The following is a 23,598-nucleotide window of genomic DNA, read 5'->3' as shown; positions in this document are numbered from 1 at the left end:
AAAGTGCATGACCTAAATTCATTGAAAGTAAAAGATGGCCCTAAGATGGTTCGCATTCGTAAGGTATAACTGCGGCCATCTTATAACATTCAAGAAATGTAAACATGTAGTTTTAGTGCATATCATAAACACTTTACAAGTATTAATTGTAACCAGGACAGTAGGGGGGGGGGGCAAATAAAAAGGGGGATACATAACATCATGAAAATTCATATATATGAAAAAGACACGTTAATGATAGATTCCTTACCTTAGAATTACCCCAGGCATCAGACTGGATCCGGAAAGTTTTCATCAGCAGTACCCCTGCTTGTCGGAAGGTGGCATCGTGTGGCTCCGCGTCCATCGTAGGCATCGTGATCACCGTGATGCCGTCGCGGCAGCTACTTAGACGCCACCCTCGCGCGCTGACGTCATTTCTTTCTTTTTTCCGCGCCAGCAAGTGCAGATCCGTAGAGAGCGGTACCCCCAGTCAATTTGTTACTGAGTTTTTGGGACTTTTGACTGAGTTTTTGGGACTTTTGTCTGTGTCTTTTTTGAGTCTATCGACTCCTGGTGCTGTGGGCTGCCCGGTTTTAAGTCTTGCGAAGTTTGTCCCTGCATGATGTCGGTGATGGACCCGCACCGCGAGTGTCTCTACTGCCTGTGGCGCGACCATGACCCCACGTCGTGCCCCGAATGCCGGGCCATGGCACCGAAAACTTTGCGGGAGCGGTCCCGAAGTTGCGGAGTTTGCTCCGCGCCGTTAAAGGTCCCGGTCCCGTGGGAGGTCGAGGGACCGGTTGCGGAGCTGCCATCATCGTTCGACGAGGTCTTCACACTCGGGGTCAGGTAAGACGAAGCACAAGGAGTCGAAGAAGCGACGTCACTCTTCGCCTTTCCATAGCCTGTCAAGCGACATGGCTGAGGGTGCGGGTGGTGCCACCCACGCAGCTCCTGCGCAGTTGCCGATAGCCTACCTGCCTTTCCTGGGTCCGTCTGCGACTCCAGCCCAGCTGCAGGACTTCCTGTCAGCCATGGCTCGCCTTTTTCGCACCGTCGGGCCCCACTGGTGCGCCTTCAGGCCCGCGGGTTCGACTGGGGGACCTCCGCCGACATTGACGGCACCGCTGCCGGCGTCTGCTGGCTACCCGGCTGATGCCGTGCCCAGCTTCCACCCCCACGTGGAGACAGTGCCGGACCGGTGTCGATCGATGCCGATTTCGACGCCGATGGGGAATTTCTATCCCTTTCTCCATCCTCTTCCTTCTTTTCTGCCTGCCCAGCAGGTTACGGAGGACGGGGAGGACTGGGAGGGGTCTGAAGACCCTTTCGCCGCCCAGGCAAGTTAGACCCAGACTGGGCAGAGGATTTGGAGGACGCAGGTGGACTGGATATTTCTCCAGAACCTGGTGCACTATCTCCTTCTACCGTGGCTACGGAGGGTGGTACTTATTCAGTGGTGTTGCGTAGGGCAGCCGAGGCTCTCCACCTTGAGCTCCCTACAGTGGCCATCAGGACTAACCTCCTGACAGAATTGCTTCGGCCGGTGGCTTCCTCTGTGGAGCCGCTGCTGCCCTTCAATGACGCACTTTCAGATGTTCTTTTGGGCACCTGGTCCAGACCCGACACAGGGGCTACTGTGGATAGGAACGTGACCCGATGCCATCACCCGGCCCGGGCAACCCCATTTTCATCTCCCAACACCCTACCCCTGAGAGCTTGGTTGTCCAAGCCTCTGCGTCTCTGAGCGCATTCCCTTCCGCAACTCCGGACAGGGAAACCAAGAAACTGGAGCAGTTTGGGAAGAAGATTTTCTCTTCCACCAGCTCAGGGTGGCGGTTTGTGAACACCGTATGCCTCTTGGGTTATTCCCACTCTGTGTGGGATACGGTGGCACAAGTGCTGCCTCAGTGTCCAGAGGAGGCCCGGACGGTGCTTTCCCAATTCCCATTGCTGAGGGGATAGGTGCAGCCAAGTTCACGATTCATTGTGGCCTTGACACCGCCGAGTCGCTGGGCAGAGCAATTTCGACGACAGTGGCACTACGCCATCACGCCTGGCTGAGAACAACTGGCTTTTCTGGGGATGTCCAGAATACTCTGACAGACATGCCTTTTAATGGCCTTTTTGGCGACAAGGCAGACAGTGCGTTGGAGCGCTTTAAGGACTAGCGGGCTACGCCAAGATCCTGGGCCTTTCGGCCACACGCACTCCTTTGGCTTCTGTTTTTCGCTCCTTTCGTGGCCAAGGAAGGGGCGCCCAAAAACGTTTGTTTCCAAGCCACAGGCTTGCGCAGCAACAGTCTCAACGTGGACGTTGGGACCCGCCAAGGTGGGACATGGGGCCAGCGGGCGGGTCAGTCCACCACCTCCCCTGCCACCACTGCCTCTAAACCTTCCTAGTCTGGTGTTTCAGGCCCACCAAACACCAGTGGGCGGCAGGATTCGCCATCACCTCCCCCACTGGCGCACCATCACTTTGGACAGGTGGGTTTCACAGATAGTCCGAAGGGGCTACTCCCTCCCTTTCGAGACTACCCCTCCAGCCATGCCACCTCATAACCACCGCATGTCGGGGGATCACTTGGCACTTCTTCAGTTGAAAATTGCGGCCCTCTTGGTCAAAGGGGCCATCGAACGCGTTCCGACGCCAGAAGTAGGTTGTGGTTGTTACTCCCACTACTTCTTGGTTCCAAAGAAGGACAAGGGCCTGCGTCCCATCTTAGACCTTCGGAACGTCAATCGCTTCCTCCGGTAGGAGAAGTTCAAGATGCTCACACTTCCTCAGGTCTTGTCTGCCCTAGACCCGCAAGACTGGATGGTAGCGTTGGACGTGCAGGATGCTTACTTTCATATCCCCGTCCTGCCGGCCCACCGGTGTTACCTGCGGTTCACTGTAGGCCACGAGCATTTTCAGTTCACCTTGCTTCCTTTTGGCCTTACCAGCACCCCTCGGGTGTTCACAAAAGTGATGGCGGTGGTCGCAGCTCATCTGCGCAGATCAGGGGTTTCAGTCTTCCCCTATCTCGACGACTGGTTGTTAAAGGCGGGCTCGCCCCAGGCAGTCGTCTCCCACCTCCAGACTATGGCAGACCTCCTGCATTTGCTGGGGTTCTCCATCAACGTGCCGAAGTCGTACCTGATTCCCTCTCAGAAGCTCCTCTTTTTCAGAGCGGTTCTGGACATGGCGCAGTTTCGGGTTTATCCACCCGAACAGTGAGTCTGGGACATTCGGGCAATGATTCCGATCTTTCGGCCCTTGTCCTGGGTTTCGGTCAGGATGACCTTGAGACTCCTGTGCCTCATGGTCACCTGCATCCTACTGACCAATCATGCCCGATGGCATATACGGGCTCTGCAGTGGGACCTGAAGTTCCAGTGGGCGCAGCATCAATGGGACCTGTCTGAGTACGTCCAGATCTCGGAGGGCACTGCACAACAGTTGCAGTGGTGGCTCACGAACCAGCATTGGGTCAGCAGCAGATCACTCTCCCTTCCCCAACCGGAGCACACTGTGGTGAAGGATGCATCCCTCCTGGGATGGGGCGGCCACATTGGAGAGGCGGAGATCAGAGGCCTCTGGTCTCCGGCGGAGTCCAGGCTCCATATCAACCTTCTGGAGCTCCCGGCGATCCTACTTGCACTGAAGGCATTCCTTCCCTCTGTCAAGGGGAGAGTAGTGCAGGTGTTCACAGACAACACCACCGCCAGGTGGTACTGCAACAAGCAAGGCGGGGTGGGGTCGTGGACCCTATGTCAGGATGCTCAGCATCTCTGGACATGGCTGGAATGTCAAGGCATTTGCTTGGTGGTTCAACACTTCGCAGGTTCTTTGAACGCCAGGGCAGACAAACTCAGCCGCAGGTGCATGATGGATCACGAATGGCGTCTTCACTCGGAGGTGGTGCAAGGTCTGTTTCAACAGTGAGGAGAGCCTTGGTTAGATCTATTTGCCACTGAAGAGAACGCGCAATGTCAGCCGTTCTACGCGTTGGAATTTCCAAGGCGGCACTCGCTCAGCGACGCTTTTTGTCACGAGTGGCATTGGGGTCTATTGTACACCTTTCCACCTATACCACTTCTACCCAGAGTGCTGAAGAAGATCAGGCGCGACCAGGCCCAAGTCATTCTCGTGGCCCCGGACTGGGCTCGAAGAGTTTGGTATCCCGAGCTACTCATTATGAGCGTGGATCTCCCGATCCAACTACCTCTTTGGGAGATCTTCTGTCCTCCACCCAAACCTGTCCAGCCTCCACCTCCATGCGTGGAGATTGAGCGGCGACAGTTGATTCCATTTGACTTGCCTCCTGAAGTTTGTGATATCATTCTGGCAGCCAGGCGTCTCTCCACTAAATCGGTATACGCCTGCAGGTGGAACAAGTTTGTGGCATGGTGCACAGCAAAGGGTGTGGATCCCCTTTCTGCCCCTCTTTCAGAAGCCCTTTTGTTCCTTCTTTCTTTGGCCCAGCAGGGCTCTGCTCTGGGCACTATTAAGGGCTACCTTTCTGCAATTTCTGCCTTTCTCAGGCTCCCTGATCAGCCCTCTCTTTTCAAGACCTCTGTCGTAAGTAGATTTCTCAAAGGCATTACTCATTTTTTCCCTCCTATTCCGTTTGTGATGCCACAGTGAGACTTGAATCTGGTTCTTACTTATTTGATGTGCACTCCTTTTGAGCCTCTTCACAACTGTTCTCTTTGTTTACTAACTGCTTTCCTGGCTGCCATCACCTCCGCTAGGCGCGTGAGTGAGCTCCAGGCTCTTTCCTGTAAACCTCCTTTTCTGTCTGTTCATCCGGACAAGGTTGTGCTCCGCACTCGTCCTTCCTTCTTGCCAAAGGTTGTTACTGCCTTCCACATCAGGCAAACTATCACCCTGCCCACTTTCTTTCCTCCTCCGCACCCTTCCAGAGAGGAATAGAGGCTCCACCGGCTGGACCCAAAACGTGCGCTCTCATTTTACCTGAATCGCACACAACAGTTCCGGGTGCATGACCAGCTCTTTGTTGGCTACGTAGGCACCAAGAAAGGCTGGGCTGTACACAAGAGGACTATCTCCCGCGGGGTCATCTTGTTTATAAAAGCCTGTTATTCTCTGCCTAAGCCAGTGGGGTTGCGCACCCATTCTACCAGGGCGACTGCAGCTACTACCGCATTGGGACATGGTGTCCCCCTGCAAGACATCTGTCAGGCAGCCACGTGGGCCTCACTGCACACTTTTACTAAGTATTATTGCCTTGACAGCCAAGTCCGGAGAGACGGCTTCTTTGGCCGTTCTGTTCTCCTTGACTTTCTGGTGTGATCTTGGTTCGCAGACCCACCACCGGGGTTGGTATTGCTGGGGTATCTATTCTAAGGTAAGGAATCTATCACTAACATGTCTCTTTGAGATGCACAAGTTACTTACCTTCGGTAACGATATATCTGTAAGAGACATTAGTTAGTGATAGATTCCTTACCGCCCCACCCATCCTCCCCGTTCTGCGAACTGATTTCTAGGGTTAAGGACATCCCTTTCAGGGCCTTAGTTTCAATGCACCAGTGGTCAGTATCTTGCATGGCTCTGCGTTCTTGTCGCGGAAAGTCATGTACCGAACTGACGTCAGCGCACGGGGGCGGCATCTAAGTAGCTGCAGCGACGTCATCCCGGCGATCACGACATCTACGACGGGCGCGGAACCGCACAACGCCACCTTCCGACGCACAGGGGTACTGCTGACAAAAACTTTCCGGATCCAGTCGGACGCCTGGGGGTAAGTCTAAGGTAAGGAAACTATCACTAACTAATGTCTCTTACAGATATATCGTTACTGAAGGTAAGTAACTTGTGCATATATCCCGCAATTTTATAAAGGAATTCAAATACGAAAGTTCTGGAATGTCCCACATGTACCACCATTACGCCCTGAATGGGCAATAGATGGTACAATAAGTAACAGAAAATATACACACAATATTAATTCATGGATTCCAGGCAGCCAATCATTATGGTCTAAAAAAAATACAGTCTAGAAATAGACTGGGAGCCACAAGGTAAATCGCCATTACAAGGTGCGAAAGAACATGCCCAATGTGTGCAAAATTCTGTCCAATAAATAAAATGGAAAGTAATTAATAATCTCCACACATGATAGATATAACCTCAAATGGGAACAATTATAGATAGGACTGAGAAGTCAAAACCTGATAGTATGTTAACGAAAGGCTCGATAATCCCCGTGGAGATGGAGGAGTGGCATGCGATATGGCTATCCCCTCCCTTGGGATCTATTCAGCTTTATTTCAAATGTACCCAAAGTTCTTCCTCATTATTCAGACCTTTCGGGACCTTTGTTTGTAGGTCTATAATGTACTTACATTCTAGTGTGCGTAATTTCCTGACCCTGTCTCCCCTATGAGAAAGATATTAGAAAATGGTGGGAGGCAACCTTGCTGCAAAAATTCTTGGAATGTTGAACGTATACCCAGGGTCCTACGCATTTATATGGTTCCATCCCGACCCACAGCTACTAAAGAATTGGGCAGAGCACACCACGGAATCAGCAAAAGGCATGGTTAAGATCCTCATTAAGTACACATGGAGCGACCAAACGAAACTATTAGAGGAGATAAAGAAATTGGAACAGATGATTCATAAGGATAAAGACACGAAACAGAGCGAGGAACTGATAATGGCCATGAAGAAGTGGCTTATGCACCATGAAAGCATCATCAGACGCCGTAAGCAAACCAAATTCCAAAAGGATGAAAAGGACTACGAATCAGGCCAGATCCTGATGTTCGCTCGAAAATTTGATGCACCCAGAAGGCAATTGAACCAACAAAAAGGAGGTGGCATGACTACCAGTAGGGAGACCTTGGAATCAGAGATAGAAACATCAGAAGGGGAACAAACAACATACCCCACCGAAGATACCGGGAGAACCGGTGAACCTACTTATTTTCGCAAATAAAAACTTATCAGGGAATGCCGACTAAGACCAGTCCCAAGAACCCACCCTCCAGAGCGCAAAAACGAAAAACAAGAAGGGGCAAAAAAGGAAGGGGGAGAATCTACTACTCCCAGAGTAACCCACAGCAGGGGGAAGCGGGGCAGATGGTAAAGTCTACAGAGGAGAAAACTATCATATATCTATTTGACAGGACACTTGACCAGACAGGCCTCAGGTTTTGAAACTGGGCCTGACGTTCTGCCCTAACGCGGAATTCGATTATGCTTAAACCTGAATTGACCTTTTCAAGTATTTAAGAAAAGTTAAATTACAAAAGATTCACCTGATACATTCTAAAAAAGCACATCAGGGAGGAGTGAACATGTCAGGTGATATGGATCTCCTAATCGGGAACGATCTAGAAACTTTAATGGTGCTACAAGCTCCAGAAGCTCCATCTGAAGCCAGAGAATTTGACAATGAGGATTAAACGGATATATGTCTTGCACAACCTGGCATTATTCAATCTAGTGGGAAGAGCGAACTGAACAGGAAATCTAGAGTTATCCCACAAACTCCACATGACACCATTGATGTGTTCAATGAAGCAATTATTGCTGATTTGAAATCCCTGAGAAGGAACGGTAAGGATCCAAAACAATATAATATTCCTTTGAAACAATGGAAAGCCATACAACCTCTCAAAATGATGATTTTCTTGTGATAAAACCCTTTGACAAGGGGGATAACATTGTACTGTTCAATAAGATTCTGTATCTTAAGGAGGCTATAAGGCAATTGAGTGAAGATCAGTGCTATTTACTCATTCAAAGAATCGAGTATGTTAATTGTGTGAGAACCTTTTATAATCACCTGAAGGTTTGGCGAGATGAAGGCATGCTTGATCAAGATAAATACAACTTCCTATATTGTGAATATCCAGTTCTTCCCATTTTTTATCACTTGCCCAAAGTGCACAAAGATTTGTTGAACCCTCTGGGGAGACCCAAGGTGGCCTCTTTGAACAGTCTAGTGGAGAGCACTTCTATCTATATTTACTCCTTTTTGGCTACATGGGTAAAAGATTTAAGTTCCTAAGTCAGAGATACGCAAGACTTCTTGAGACTGATTGAGGGGATCATATGGGAAGAGAACATGCTATTAATCACCTTAGACATAACCAGTCTCTATTCCTGTATAGATCATGAGAAAAGTATCTTTGCAATCAAATGTTTTTTAAACAAAAGACCTTTGAAATTCCACAAACATAACACCATGCATCAGATTTTGCCTGGAAAATAAAAAAATTATATTTTCAGGACAGATGTTTCGACAGTACCGAGGAACTGCGATGGGCATGGCATCGCCCCCAGTTACGCAAACTTGTTTGTGGGCTGGTGGTAGAAGCACATGGCCTGAATAGAGAGTCCTGATAATGTGGCACTCTGGGCCCGGTATATAGATGACTGGTTTATTGTCTGGAGGGGCAGTCGTGCATCCGCTGAGGAATGTATAGCTTTCCTCAACTGCAATGATCGTAACTTGGTGTTATTTGTAACACCAATGTTTTCTATCCAGACCTGGAAGTGTATGTGGAGGATGACAAACTATCCACAAGTTGTATAGAAAACCCACAGCAGGGAATTCTGTTTTGCATGCAGGTAGCCACCACCCTGGAAGTGTCATCAGAAATATTCCTTATGGGAGTTCTTACATATAAAACAAAACTGTCAGAGTAACACTGAATACCAGAGAGCGAAAAATTATGCCTTAGAATGATTCAAGGCAAGGGGATATACTACCAGCAACCTGTACGAGGCAGCAAAAAGGGCAGAGAATGTGAAAAGATTGGAACTTTTTGTAGCCAAAATGACTACTGGTCCTAAGAACTGTAATGAAGGTGAACCAGTGAGGATGATCACTCAATACAGTGAGAGATTACACCAAATAGTTCAGATTTTCTAGAACAACTGGCACATTCTCCAAACTGATAACATACTAGGAAGCATTATTACTGCACAACCAGAGATGACTTAAGGACGTACTTTGTCCATTAGTAATCACTTACTACTAAAAAAGACAGTGTTACTGGTTTCATTCCCTGCATGAAATGCAATGCCTGCAAATATAGCAAGGATAACAGGAGTAGACCCGTTATCCCAGGTGAGACTGGGTAATTGTAACAATACAACAATGTCTCAGCTGGGAATCATTTAACCAGGGCAGTTAAATAAATAGTACACATCATAAGGACCGAGAGAAAAAAGAAGGAGACCACAACGGAAATGCTGAAGTGAACCAATTGTTATTGTAGGTAGTTATAACAGCACTACTAAACAATGAAAGTGTATGGTGACCATAACACACAAGCGGGCACTGGCTGTGCTAGTGTCAAGTGACGGCGCAGTGAAACAAGGTGAGGAAATAACAGCGTGAAGGGCGATAAAAAGTAACAAAATGTGGTCAATAGTACAAGTCAAATATATACAATAGGTGGTTGTAGATTTGGGTAAAGTCAATTGACCACTTCAGCGCCAAAGTTCTGTGCTGGGAAGTCAACGGCGTTTCAACCTGATTGATTTCAGGTCATCATCAGGACACATGGTCCCTTATTTTCAACAATAGTGCTGGAGAATACACGAAAAACAATTTAAGTGGGGCGGCCAAGGGTCCAGCCAGAGAAGAAGGACAAGGTGGTCTCCAGGGTACTGCGAGAATGAATCAAGGGTTGTCGGAGCAAAAATCAAGGAAGGACAACTGAATGTCCAGAATGGGGAGCACGAGGGCTGGAGATAGGAAACTCCACGTGGGATCCTGGAGGTCCCCAAAGTCAGGATAAGGTCTGGCCAATCTGATAGAAGCGGTCCAGAGCGTGGGAGAAACTGGAGTAGAACCGGAACCGTGAATGCGGGGAACGTGTGTGTGCTCAGCCAAAGCAAGGGGATAGATCAGGCGAGGAGAGGCGAAGCACTTCACTCGTCCTCCATGCCTTGATTGAGAGGATTGCTTCCTCCACGGCTTGATCTATGGAAAATCGACAGGATACTGAACTGCAATTCCGAGTTCACGGTGTACTGCTTAGAGTGTCCCTTTCCTAAACGCTATATAGGGAGTACCATCCATCCCACTAAGAAAATAATTTTAGAACACATGCGGGCCATCACCAAGATAGTTATCCAGTGGCCAGCCACTTTGAAATTGCTCACAACAGCAATCATTATCTTCTCAAATTCTTTTGCATTGATCAGGTCTCGAAAGATGAAAGAGGGGGAGACAGGGTCAGGAAATTAGGTACAATAGAGTCTAAGTATATTATAGACCAACAACCAAAGGTCCTGAAAGGTTTGAATAATGAGGAAGAACTTTGGATACATTTGGAATAAAGCTGAATAGATCACAAGGGAGTGGGTAGCCATTTTGCATGCCACTCCTACTTCTCCACGGAGATTATCAAGCCTTTCGTTGACATACTATCAGGCTTTGACTTGTCAGTCCTATCTATAATTGTTCCCATTTTGGGTTGTATTTCTCATGTGTGGAGATTATTAATTACTTTCCGTTTTATTTATTGGACTGAATTTTGCACACATATTGGGTGTGTTCTTGCCCATCTTGTAAAGGAGATTTAACTTGTGGCTCCCAGTCTATAGACTGTATTTTTTTTAGACCATAATGATTGGCTGCCATGAAGCTATGAAATAATAATGTGTATATATTTTCCGTAACTTATTGTGCTATTGCCCATTTAGGGCATGATGGTTGGACGATGTGGGACATTCCAGACCTTTTGTATTTGAATTCCTTTATTAAATTGTGGGATATATATACATTACCTGTCAATGAATTTTCATGATATTTATTATGAATCCCCGTTTTTAATTGCCCCCCCACTGTCCTTATTACAATGAATACTTGTAATGTGTTTACGATATGCACTAAAACTACATGTTTACGTTACTTGAATGTGATAAGATGGCCACCGTTATACCATCTTAGGGCCATCTTTACTTTAGATGAATTTATGTCATGCACTTTTTTGATTTTAAAATGGCCTTGTGAAAAGATGCAAACTGACATTGAAAAAGGCGTTGTGCAGAAACACGTCTGTCAGTGCTTTGAGGCTTGCAAATTAAAGCAGTTTGGTACTATTTTCCTGTGAGTGTGCTCGTTCTTGGCTGGATATGGATCTTTCTTAAAATTCAAAAGGTATTGGTTATTGCTGAGTCTTTGATTCTAATAGCTATTTTTTTAATTAAATGAAACTGAATTTTCAATAGAATTGTGCTAGATTCCCATCGGACGTAATATGCAAGAGAAAGCTTGATATTGTGCTCCACCCATAACTTTTCACCAGCCTCGAAGTCAAGGCACATTTCTTAAGGTTGCAAAGGACAAAACCTAGATCAGTGCTCCTGTGTACTTAGATGAGTCTCTAATTCCTTTAAGCACCATCTTCCTATCTGAATAGCATCCCCTGCCTAATTCCACTTCCTGAGATGTGTTTCATTCTTAATTTTTTTAAATGTTCCTTATTGGAATATAAGTAAAGTATCTCGATGCCTGGTCAGATAAATCGAAAATTACATCTGTTAATATCAATACTGTCTACAACTGAGAACAGTGTGGATATACATTATTTTACCTCGCAGTTCAATAGTTGAGAAGTTGTATTTAAAACGTGGTTATGTTTTGCATTTTTGAAGCTTGGCATGCCTGCCTACTCTCACATGAATTCCTTGGCATTGCTTTTTATTCAGGTAAAGGCACGACTTCAAAAGATGGGTGCATTCCAGCCCATGAATATTTTTCTGCGCCAAGAGATCGATCGCATGCAGCGCGTGATAGTGAGAGTCCGAAGCACCCTCACCGACCTGAAGCTGGCCATAGACGGTAAGAGAGCTGCAGAGGACCGCAGCGGGAAGTATGCATTGAAGTTACAGAGACACCATCATTTTAATAACCTGACAGTACAAATGGAAAATATGGCGATTCTTTGGCATGTCAATATCTGTAGATGAATCACATGTAAAGTGCAGAGGTTAAGGCCAGGCATAAGAACATATTTGTCCAATGCATATCACAGAGAGCTTTATTTACTACTGCTAACTTGGTATTCACAGTGTAATACATGAAATGTGACTATATTCCAGATGTCAAGCTTGTAACTCAGTGGTTTACAACTGCTGGAGATCTGCCAGGCTGTTCTAAGTGCAGCACCGGCTTAGGGCAAGGCCAAATTGATTGTTATCTTATCACTGTGTAGGGAGGACAATCTTCGTATGATCAGCTAGTCCTTTGCAGTAATCCAGGATTAAGTCATCAGTGATGTTTATCAAAGCTGCGGATGGCACTGCTGGCAATCGCATCGCCTTCCCCATAAGGATCTCATGCGGGGAAAGACCGGTCCTCCTATCTGGGACACTGCGAACACTCATCAACACCAAGGGCAATGCATCAGGCCACATCAGAGATGTAGACGAACACACTTTTGCCATCCGTGCTTTCAAAGTTCCATTAATCTGCTCCACTATCCCAGAAGCCTCTGGTCGATAGCTACAATGGAGTCTCTGATCAACATTTAAAGCAGCGCAAAGCAACTTCATGATCTCGCTGTGGAAATGTGTTCTTCTATCCGACTCCAACGAGGTTGGAAAACCGAACTTAGGTATCAGTTCCCTTAACAACAGCTCCGCTACTGTAAGGGTGTCACACCTTCATGTTGGGTAAGCTTACACCCACCGTGAAAACACACACACCACCACTACAATGTACCTCAATCCATTGCACTTAGGCATTTTGATAAAATCAAGCTGTATTCTATTGAAAGGTCCTCCCGACCTCCCAATGTGATTAAATGCAACCACAGTCTTCTTCCCGGCATTCATTTGTTGACACACCTGTGGCACACTGCTTCAGCAAACGCACAAAATCGTGGATTGTACCACGTTTGTCTGAACACTCGCACCATCGCATCTCTTCCAAGATACACAGCACCATGAATTTGTCTTGCCATCGGGCTCAATAGGTCATCTGGTAACACTGCTCAGCCATCACTTGAAACCCAAATGTCAATATCCCCCTTCTCACATCTTGATCTGATCCATACTTTCTTTTGCTGATCTGAAGCATTTTCTGCAGGCGCTTGAGTTCCTCCCAAGTGTCTGCCATGGCTAACATCATGCTGAGCTCAGTTCTTTCTTGGCTCTCTCCAGTGTAATCTCCAGTAAATATACATCCTTGTTCAGCGCAAAAACGTGCAATTTCTTCAGCATACTTCTTTCCAAGAGAGAGAGACAAAATCCGCCCCTCTCCCATGTGCAGTGCACTTTACCACTACTATTTCCCTGGGACGTTGCAACGCTTCCAACAGTTGTCTGACATATTCTCCATTCCTGACTGGAGATCCGGATGATGTCAGGAAACCCCTCCGAGACCATAGCTGTCCAAAATCATGAACCACACCGAACCCATACTCGCTGTCGGTGTAGATGGTGATCCGGATCTGATCAGCTGCCAAACAGGCACCAGTCAAGGCAATGATTTTGGCCACCTGTGCGGAGTATACTCCTTCTAAGCAGGCAGCTTCAACCACTCCAATAATGGTACATACAGCAAACGCTGCTCTCAAATTACCCACATTGTCTCTTAAACATGAACCATCGAAGAAGAAAATTTAATCAGGGTCAGACAGAGGTTCATCAACAATGTCAGGTCTCGGTTTGGTACAAAATTCAGTCACATCAAGACAGTCATGGTCTTCACAATCTTCGTCATCTGCATTTGGCAATGGCATCAGTGTGGCAGGATTTAAAACAGAACACCATTTTAGAGTCACATTCTCCGTGGCAAGTATGACTTGCTCATAGCGTGTGAGTCTATTGTTTGTCAGGTGCTGCGGCTTAGTCCTTGTCATCAAAATCTGAACAGAATGCGGAACATACACTGTTAATGGGTGACCAATGACAATGCTTTCACACCTCTCAATGCTGACACCTGTTGCAGCAACGGATTTGAGACATCCGGGCAACGCTGAAGCTACTGGATCTAAAATAACTGAAATGTAAGCAACTGGTCTAAGGACACCCCAATGACTCTGAGTCAGGACTGATAATGCACAACCTTCTCGATTATAACAGAACAATGAAAAGGACTTGTTGTAGTCAGGCATTCCCAGAGCCGGAGCACGACACTGGCCCTCTCTCAACTCCAAGAACACAATCAGACAGTCATGGTCCCATGGTACGGATCACTCATATCCTTGTGCGTCAGCCTCTGCAAGGGCTTTGCCTTCAGTGAGAAATTGGGAATCCATTGGCGACAGTAGCCAACCATCCCCAAGAACATCCTGACTTCCTTTTGAGTTGTAGGCACAATCATATTCATGATCGCCTCAATTCGGTCTGGTGACACCTTTCTCTTGCCCTTCTCAATTCGATGACCCAAGTACTGGACCTCAGTCAGACAGTACTGTAACTTGTTTGGGGACACCTTGTGTCCATTCTCTGCCAAATGATTCAGTAAGGCAATCGTATCGATCCTGCAAGCATCCTCCGTTTCGGACGCAATGAGCAGATCGTCAATGTACTGCACGAGAACGGAATTCTGTGGCAGTACGAGACCCTCAAGATTCTTTTTCAAGATCTGATTAAAGATTGATGGACTCTCTGTATACCCTTGAGGAATACGACACCACGTTAACACACGATCTTCCAGACGGAAAGCAAGCAAAAATTGTCTCTCATCGTGCAAATGAATCGAAAAGAATGCTTGGCACAAGTCAATCACAGTGAACCACTCGGCTTCACATGGAATCTGGAATAGTATTACTGATGGATTCGGTACCACTGGATAACATGGAACCACAATTGTGTTGACCTTTCGCAGGTCTTGCACGATTCTGAATATCCCATTTGGTTTTCTGTAATCCCATGATGGGTGAGTTGCATGGACTGCCCATTATATCCTTCAGGATCCCCTGCTGAATCATGGAATCGATTACAGGTTTAATCCCTGCATTCGTCTCATGTGACAAATTATACTGGGGCGTCCTCGGGAACTCAACATTTTGCTTAACCTGGATCTTAATTGGCTCAACACCTTTGATCAGTCCAATCTCTTCTCCTGTGAAATCCCACACATCCAGTAAAACAGAGTCTCTCAAGTCAAGTGGAAGTTCTTCCACTGTCAACACAGGATATATCTCTATGCGCAAATGCTGGTTCGCAACCTTAAAGGTGGCCTCATTATCATCATTCGTCTGTAATTCCACTCACTTGGGCGTGTAGTAGATGGTACAATTCAGCTTTAACAAAAGATCACATCCTAGCAGACAGACTGGACTTGAATCGCACACCACAAACAGGTGCCAATCTCGAAAAGTTCCTATTCTCACAGGAATCAGCTCGGTCAATGGGTTAGTCATCTTCTTATTCGCCACTCCTACTACTTGGATTGATTATCCTGAGAGGGGTAGGTTGGGAACTACTGCAGATCTTACAGTAGAACGGGTAGCACCAGTATCAACCAAAAAGGTGGTGGGATGACAGTCAAAATCCGCCTCTACAAACGGTCCCCTCTGGTCTACCTCTAAGACTACCCGAAGAGTGCAGTCTTCCTCCCCCCTCAGGCACCGTCATTTCAACAGGTCTGAACTATACTCAGCGCAATCCTCGAAAAGGGGCATCTGCTGGTACATTCGATTTCCCTGTGGAAGTCTCGGAGGTTGCTGAACTTGTACCTGCGGGCACAGTGTCCCCCCTTACATGGACCTGGGCCTCGTCACTGTATTGACAACCTCACATACCTGCAACGCCTCTTCCTCTTGTTGCACTTGGTTTGCTGGATTCAATCTACACTTGCACTTCCAATGCCCGATCTTCTGACAAAGGTGACACGCAGTGGTCTTTTTCAGTGTTGCCACATCCATCCCTGTCTTGGGGTCTACAGGTTTCCCTTTTCCTTGACCCTGCCAATTCTGAGTCCCTCCTTGATTGTTTCCCTGTCTTCTCCCTAGCGTTCCTCCACTTGGCTTTGTCTGAACTTCCCTGTCAGCGTTTTGCATTTGGACCAGCATTAGCTTATCCTTAAGCTTCCTATGTTTCGAGTCCACCTCACCGCTGCAGTACCTGGCGTACCGCAGTATTTCTTCCACCGACTTGTTCTGCAAGCAGATCAAATGCTGCTGAATCATGAAGCTAATTTCTGATCTCAGACCCAAGACAAACTTGGAAACAAACTGTCCCATGTCTTTGGAGTCTAACGTGTCTAGTCCACTGTACTGCTTAAAGGCTTGTAAGAGCCTCTCGTAATATTCATGTACGGACTCTTTTGGTTCCTGGACAGTTCGATCTATCTTAACCCAATCAATGTCCTGTGGTGAGATTGTGGATTTCAGCCATGTAATTACCGGCTCAAACTTTTTCAGAACAATAGGTGAAGGACCATTGGTAACAGAATCCCTGGCTGGTTCAGATGTCGGCCAATCAACTGCAGCTTTACAAGCTGCCCACAAATCACTTGGTACTACGATATCAAACAAGGTGTTCAGATCAACCACACAACACTTTCGAAATTTTAACAAACCGGTTGACCTGCTTGTACCACTCGACAGGCTTCTCCCTCAGCCGAGGAAATACGTTTGTAAACGCTGCCAAGTCACCTCTACTCCAAGGCACATGCACATACCCTCCATTTTGTACCTCTTGCAAAGGGTAATTCTCCACTCCCATTATCCCCCATCCTGGAGGCGGTGTATCTCCTACGCTCTTTTTGGTGCTCTTCTTTTTGGACCATCTTTCCTCCCACTTGTCAAGAATGCTCCATGCACGTATCTCTACAATCAATTCTCGTGTATGAGTTTTCAACCCTATGACTCTCTTCTCTTCCAGTTCCTGGTCACTGTACTGCAATCTGTGACTTCCCTGCAACATCTTTGTTTTGGACAGATCCACCTCATATCTTCTTGCCAAGTCTGTCAGTTTCTCATGTGCTGACCTTACCTTGCGAGTTACATCCTTTGCTACAAACAGCAACTCGTCCGGTTCATAAAGCTCCACTCTTTCCAAAGGCAGGTTCCCGTGAATTATCTCATCTACCCCAGCTTTCAACTTCACCACATTCAACATCTTTGCTCTTATAGCAGCTTTAAGGGTTCCTCGGCTTGATGTAGCACTTGACTCTCCATTCTCACTGCTCTGATCTACACATCGGTTCCCTTCCACTATATTCCCTAGGACTGGTCCGCTTCCTGAATTCCCCCGATCCCAGTCTCCTGTCATCCTATCATTAGGACCTCTCACTGGTGGTTCCCACATCCTCATGTCAGATCTTGAATCGGCCAAAGACCTTGGTCTCGCCGTTCTTACATCCTCCTGTCCTCTAGAGGAGTTTGCAGTGGCTGGCAATGGTGTACTTGATTCTACAGGTCTCGGAAGGTGACCTATTTCACTCACTACGCCATTCCCTCCAGAGCCAGTCCTTTCTCCTGCTACTGATTGTGCTAGACTTCCATTTCCTGCTTAATCTGGGTCATATTCTGACAATATGGGGCCGATGGTAACCGGCACTCTAAGAGCATCCGGTAGCCTTGTAACAACTGTAACTCCATTATCTTCGGTACTTGCTGGTGTCTGTATTCCCATCGCTTCCGTCCCTGTCGAGATCCTTCCCACTACTCTCGCACTAGGTTCAGTCTGCGATTCTCCGATTCCCTCTGTTGATACTGCCTTTCCCTGTACTGAATCTGGATTATATGGAGGTGGTCTTTCTGAGAGAAGTCTATCTATCAAGCTGTCATCGGTGTCGCTATCGTCCTCCTCACCACACTTTTGGGTATCTCCTACTTTTACCATCAACGGGAATAGCCTATCCCCTTCAATAGTTTCCACCCTCCATCTCTTCTCCAATGCGTCCCATTGCGCGTCTTGAAATGCCCTGATCGACTTTTTCACCCTTTCCTGACTTCGGTCTCTTTTCCTGTCATGTGCTGCTCTCATCCATGCATGTAGCTCCTCAAACTGTGTTGATCTGGGTAAAGGTCGCAATGAAGACATCACTGTTTTCAATTGGTATAACACTTCCAACCTGAAAGTACCATAACGCGGAAAAGCCAATCCTCCCTCTTTTTCAGTCATTTTGTGCCAATCTCTGAGCCAAATTATAGTATGCAATCCCACATTCGTAGCCATATAATGGGCTGGGGTATCCTCGGATGGAGCTTCTTCTCCTCCTCTAGTAACCACTCTTCTATCTCCTCTGCACATATCTCGTAAAACTTTAAAATATTTCATGATGAAATCAACTTTTATTCTTCAATTGTTTTTGTTCTACTTCCTAATGACAATCCACCAATACCAGCGTGGCTTCACACCAACCGACCTATCACAGCGCGGCACTCTCTGACGTCACTCTTCCTCCTCATGCAGCAGTTCCCCTCCTTTACAATTCATCTCTTGCACACTCACATGTCTCACTTATACAATGAAATGACTGTTTGTCCACCAAACGACTGAACAGTCACTTCTCTGACTGCCTGTCCACGAAACGACCGGACAGTCTCGTGTAATTGTCGACCTCAACTCCGGCAACCATCTGTCCACGAAATGACCGGACAACTGCCTCAGACTATCTGCCCACGAACGGCCGGACAGTCATGTACTTAATCGATAGGATCCAATCACTATATGTTCCACATGCAGTAACCCATGACCTGAGTTGGTTTCTCACGCACTCACGCACACGTTTCCCTATTGCCGGTGGGTCAGTCAACGACGTCTCATGACTCCCACAATCACTGGTCAGACAATTTCAACTCTGGGTGTCTTCTACACCACAATCTCTTAAGCCGGGATATCAATCAATCGAATTTCATGAACCGCATGCGTTAGGCCCGAAACCACTATCACTCAACTCCCATTTCAACTCCGCAAGACATCACACAATCAAAACAACACCGCAATCTAACAGACATACATCCCTGTTCATACCCACTCTACCACGAACTGCTGTTTCCGCTGCACCGTCCCTTTCTGTCAGTTTCCATCAAACGCCGTCGTCCTCCGCTCACAATCCGCTGGATAACCATCACTTGGGCTCTATGGGGACTCAATGACTACCCTTCTCTACGTCTCCCCTTACTACTGAGGTAACCATCCTCTCACTACCAACTGATAACGCCGGATTCTACTATAAAAGTTACTGAGAATCCTCGGTCGACTGGACCTTTATTACCTGCTGAGAAGTGTAAAGGGGAGAAACATTGCATTCATGACAAACCCAGCACAGATCAATCTAGAAAACTCGGAAAAGATCACTGACTCTGAATTCCAATTTAGGGATTTTATTACAAAGCCAAAAATAACCGAACATACAAACACCTCATGACGAGGTTGTAAAAATACATAGGCGCTAATACAAAGCCTACTCTACGAATCAGTCTAATCCGGTGCAGCATAAAAGAATGAGCAACTCCAAAAATACTGAACAGGCAGTAACTGCACCAACATCGATATTAGTCTTCATTAGTGGCTGAAAAAGAAATCCATTAATCTATTCCTACACTACCACTAAAGTGGCATCCCTACTTAGCATTTCCTAGGCAATATCAAGAAAAGGTCTCAGCTCGTGAAGACTTCCTAAGAAGTGCACTCACGTTGTAAGGGTCAGTAGCTAAAACTACAGAGTTCGTTTTAAGTCTTCCTTCTAAGAATCGATCCCTTCCGTCTACCCCTCTAACAACTCTCTGCTAGCTCATCCCTCGGAGCACTGTCCCTAATACAAAATGCAAAATCAATAGAACACGCCCCTGAAACACCTCCTCTGGCCAGGCATCTCTCGTAGGTAATTGTCCACCAAATCTTGCACTCGGTCCAGCAACGGTTGGTGTGTCCTTGGGTCTCAGGCTTCTTCAGCAAGAAACGATATCGGCTCCCAATTATCGGCATTCCTGAATACTTTGTAACAGGTCTCCTCCATACCTAACTCCTAAAACAAAAGGCGTTAGTCTAACTAACGAGGACGGTGGCCTTGCACCTGCAACAGAATCATGAGAACAGAACAACCTTGCACGCACATGAATTTTGATGACTGCCTCCAAATGAGAGCTTTACCAGGGGAAAATGCATTTAAGGCATATTCAAACCAGCTAACATAAGAAATACGAATAGGCCTTTAATAGCACATAAGAGCAAATACTCCATCTAGGCGTTTGACATCAAATTAAACACGCATTTATAATTGTTGCATCTGCAAGCTCTACAATTCATCACATTTAAGGCACAATTAATAATGTCTGCATGTACAGACTTTAATATGGTGCACGTTTAAATCTAATGCATTACATTACACATGAGCTACTTTATTAAGCATTTGCAATGAACATCGAGAATTACATGATTCCCTCTAAACACCCTTTCACGTTTCTTGAATGGCACTCATTCTAACATTTAATTTACCATTGATTATTACAACACAAATTACTAACCAAGTTAACACACATAAGAATATATGCGGGTACGGACTATTCATGAATATGATGTACCCTTACAGTTTCCAGAATATCACTGCGCTCTATCACAGCTGTGTTAGAACATTAAGTGCATGACGATTCCCCTCTGCTTTTCTCTTCTGGTGGCCTGTTTGCTGTGGTGCTGGCCCATGTATAGCCAGATTGTCAGAGCTGTGGCACCCTTTTTTGCATTTGTTCTGACTCATACTCCGGTGTATAATATTCTTATTGTTCCTAATTTCAGATGAACCTCTGCTGGACACTATCTCCAAGACTTTGTTTCATATCACTCTGCCCTGTTCCTCTTCTAGTGAGCATGTCGAGAACAGTGGACCTTTTCTGTAGTAAGAGCTACTTAAGTTCAACAAAAATTATCCTGAGCTACTAATATTATTAGTGTTGTAATAGTGACCACATCAAACAAGATTACATTAGTGACCATCAATTGCAAGATTACTAGCAATGATCACCTAAGTGCATCAGGCAGGGTGGCCAGAAGTAATGTCAAAAAATTATATGACAGTTTTGAATGCCTCTACCTGGGTAATATTTATTTATTTTATTTTATGTAGTTTGTAGAGCGCACAGCTACCCCCGAAGGGGTGTCCCGGCGCTAGAACCTGAACCTCCAAAGGAGAGGAGAGGAGCAAGAAGGGGAAGTAGCGTAGTAAATCAGAGTCCAGAGAAGAGCCAAGTTTTGAGTCTGGCCCGGAAGATGGATTCGGAGGGACAGAATCTAAGATCGACTGGCAGCGCGTTCCATAGTTTTGCCGCAATGACACTGAACCCTCTACCACCCATTCTGGATAGTCTGAAACGGGGAGAAATCAGAAGGCGTCGGTCGTTGGATCTCAAAGATCTGATGGAACGGGATATTGAGACACGTTTTTTCAAGTAGTTTGGTCCGCGATCGTTGATGGCTCGGTGAGTCAGAGTGAGGATCTTGAACTGGATACGGCTGGCCACAGGTAGCCAGTGCAGTTCCCTACGATATGCGGTTACTGATTGACGGTAGGGAATATTGCCAATCAGTCTGGCCGCCGCATTCTGAACAATCTGCAACCGGTCAATCAGGTATTGGGGAGCACCAGCATAGAGGCTATTAGCATAGTCCAGGTGGGACGTGATGAGGGCATGGGTAACTGTACGGCGGGAGTCCAGAGGGAGATAGGGAAGTATTTTTCTAATCATGCGCAACTTCAGGAAGCAGGCAGAGGTCACTTTATTAATCTGAGTCTTGCATGAGAGGGAATCGTCAAACTGGAAACCCAGGTTGCGGGCCGAGTGGACGGGAGAGGGAGCGGGATCAAGTGCCGCGGGCCACCACCAGGAGGATGGGATGGAGTTTTTCTGGTTAAAAAACAGCACCTCTGTCTTGTCTGCATTGAGTCTTAGATGGTTTTCAGACATCCAACCACTGATGTTGTTGAGGCACAGGCGGAAGTTGGAGAACGCGGAGTCAGAGTGGTCTCTGAAGGAAAACACTAGCTGGGTATCATCAGCATAGGAGACCACCCTGACTCCGTAGGACTCCACCAGGCCGGCCAGTGGGGCAAGATAGATGTTAAAAAACAGAGGGCTGAGGGCAGAGCCCTGTGGCACACCGCAAGACAGGGGTTTTTCCTCCGATTTAAAAGGCCGCAACAATACCCTCTGACTTCTTCCTGAGAGGAAGGACTCGATCCAGCTAAAGGCAGTGCCGCCAATGCCAATCTGTTTTAGTCGGTCAAGGAGGATGGGGTGAGAGACCGTATCGAATGCAGCGGACAGGTCGAGGAGGACTAGCATGGCCTCCTCGCCCCTGTCCACGCACTCCCGGATTGTCTCCGATACTTCCAGCAGAGCCGTCTCTGTGCTGTATCCCGCCCGAAATCCAGATTGTGAGTCGTGCAGTAATGAATTGCTTTCCAAGTACTCCGTGAGTTGCAACTGCACGGCTTTTTCCAAGACTTTTGCGGGTTTGGGGAGAAGGGAAATGGGGCGGTAGTTGGAGAAGACAGTGGGATCAGCATCTGCCTTTTTTAGAATGGGGATCACCAAGGCTTCCTTCCAAGTGGTAGGGAAAAAGCCATGGTGCAGGGAAGCGTTCCAGATGGTGAGGAAAGAGTCGGCTAACGAAGGGGCCAGCTCACCCATGAGTTTGGCAGGGACAGGGTCAGAGGGTGCACCAGACTTGCAATGAATGAGTAGTCTGATGGCATCCTCCTGGGTGAGTTTATTAAAAGCGAGAAAGGACGGTAAAGCAGGGGGACTTGTGGACGGAGGCCGGGATATTGGCCCTTTAGGGAAGGAGATGCAAAGCTTGTTGATTTTTTCAAGGAAGAAGTCCGACAGTCCTTCGCACAGGGTCTGACTAGCTGAGTTCTGAGTGGCCCTGGCCGGAGAATTGATGAAATCTTTAACGATGGTGAAGAGGGTTTTTGAAGAGTTTTTGGCCTTGGCAATTTGAAGCGAGAAATAATCTTTCATGGTGATTTTTTTATGTTTGAGAATTTTTTTCAGGGCAGCTTTGTAGGCAAGCTTAGCTTCAGGGTCGTAATTTAGTCTCCACTTCCGTTCGAGTGCTTTGCATCTGCTTTTTTCCTCACGGAGAGAGGTGGAGAACCAAGGAGCAGAGGGGTGAGATCTAGTAGAGGCAATGATTTTCTGGGGAGCAATGTGGTCGATAGCATTGATGAGGGCGGTATTAAGCCTGGCGATATTTCCGTCGATATCAGAGGAAAGATGATCCGTCTGGAAGTGGAATACCGGGTCCAGGGTGGCGCATGTTACTTTGTGCCACTTCCTTCCCAGCTCCTTCCTGGGTGCAGGAGGAACAGATTTCCGGTCTAAGGCCAAAGAAAAGGGGATGAGGTAGTGGTCGGACCACGTAAGGGGGAGGGGAGGGGAGACAGTGATAGTGGAGAAATTGGCGAAAATAAGATCTAAGGTGTGACCAGCCACATGAGTAGGACCGGTGACTAGTTGAGTGAGGTTAAGACTACCCATGATTTCCAGCAGATTATTCGCTTTTGCGCAGAGAGGGTTGTCAACGTGGAGGTTAAAATCACCTAAAACTAAAAAGCATTGATGTTTAAGGGATAGATCGGCCAGCTGGTGGGTAAGAGCGGTAAGAGAAAGGGAAGCAGCAGTGGGGGGGTTATAGATTAGTGAACCAGCCAGTATAACTGCCGCAGAATCGGAT

The 23,598-nt window shown here is 46.9% G+C and overlaps 1 protein-coding gene across 1 annotated transcript in view; it reads left to right on the top strand.

Annotated features, from left to right (window-relative positions):
- Positions 1–23,598, top strand: part of LOC146822633 (dynein axonemal heavy chain 5-like) — a 971,002-nt gene that overhangs the window by 833,996 nt on the left and 113,408 nt on the right. Inside the window, exon 73 of the mRNA XM_085606815.1 lies at positions 11,668–11,800. Within this exon, the coding sequence (XP_085462941.1) occupies positions 11,668–11,800 (133 nt within the window). The remainder of the gene's footprint in view (positions 1–11,667; positions 11,801–23,598) is intronic.

This window comes from Triturus cristatus, chromosome 5_2 (genome assembly GCF_964204655.1).
Source record: "Triturus cristatus chromosome 5_2, aTriCri1.1, whole genome shotgun sequence".
Classification (NCBI taxonomy): Eukaryota; Metazoa; Chordata; class Amphibia; order Caudata; family Salamandridae; genus Triturus; species Triturus cristatus.
This window is presented reverse-complemented; position numbering and strand designations above follow the sequence as displayed.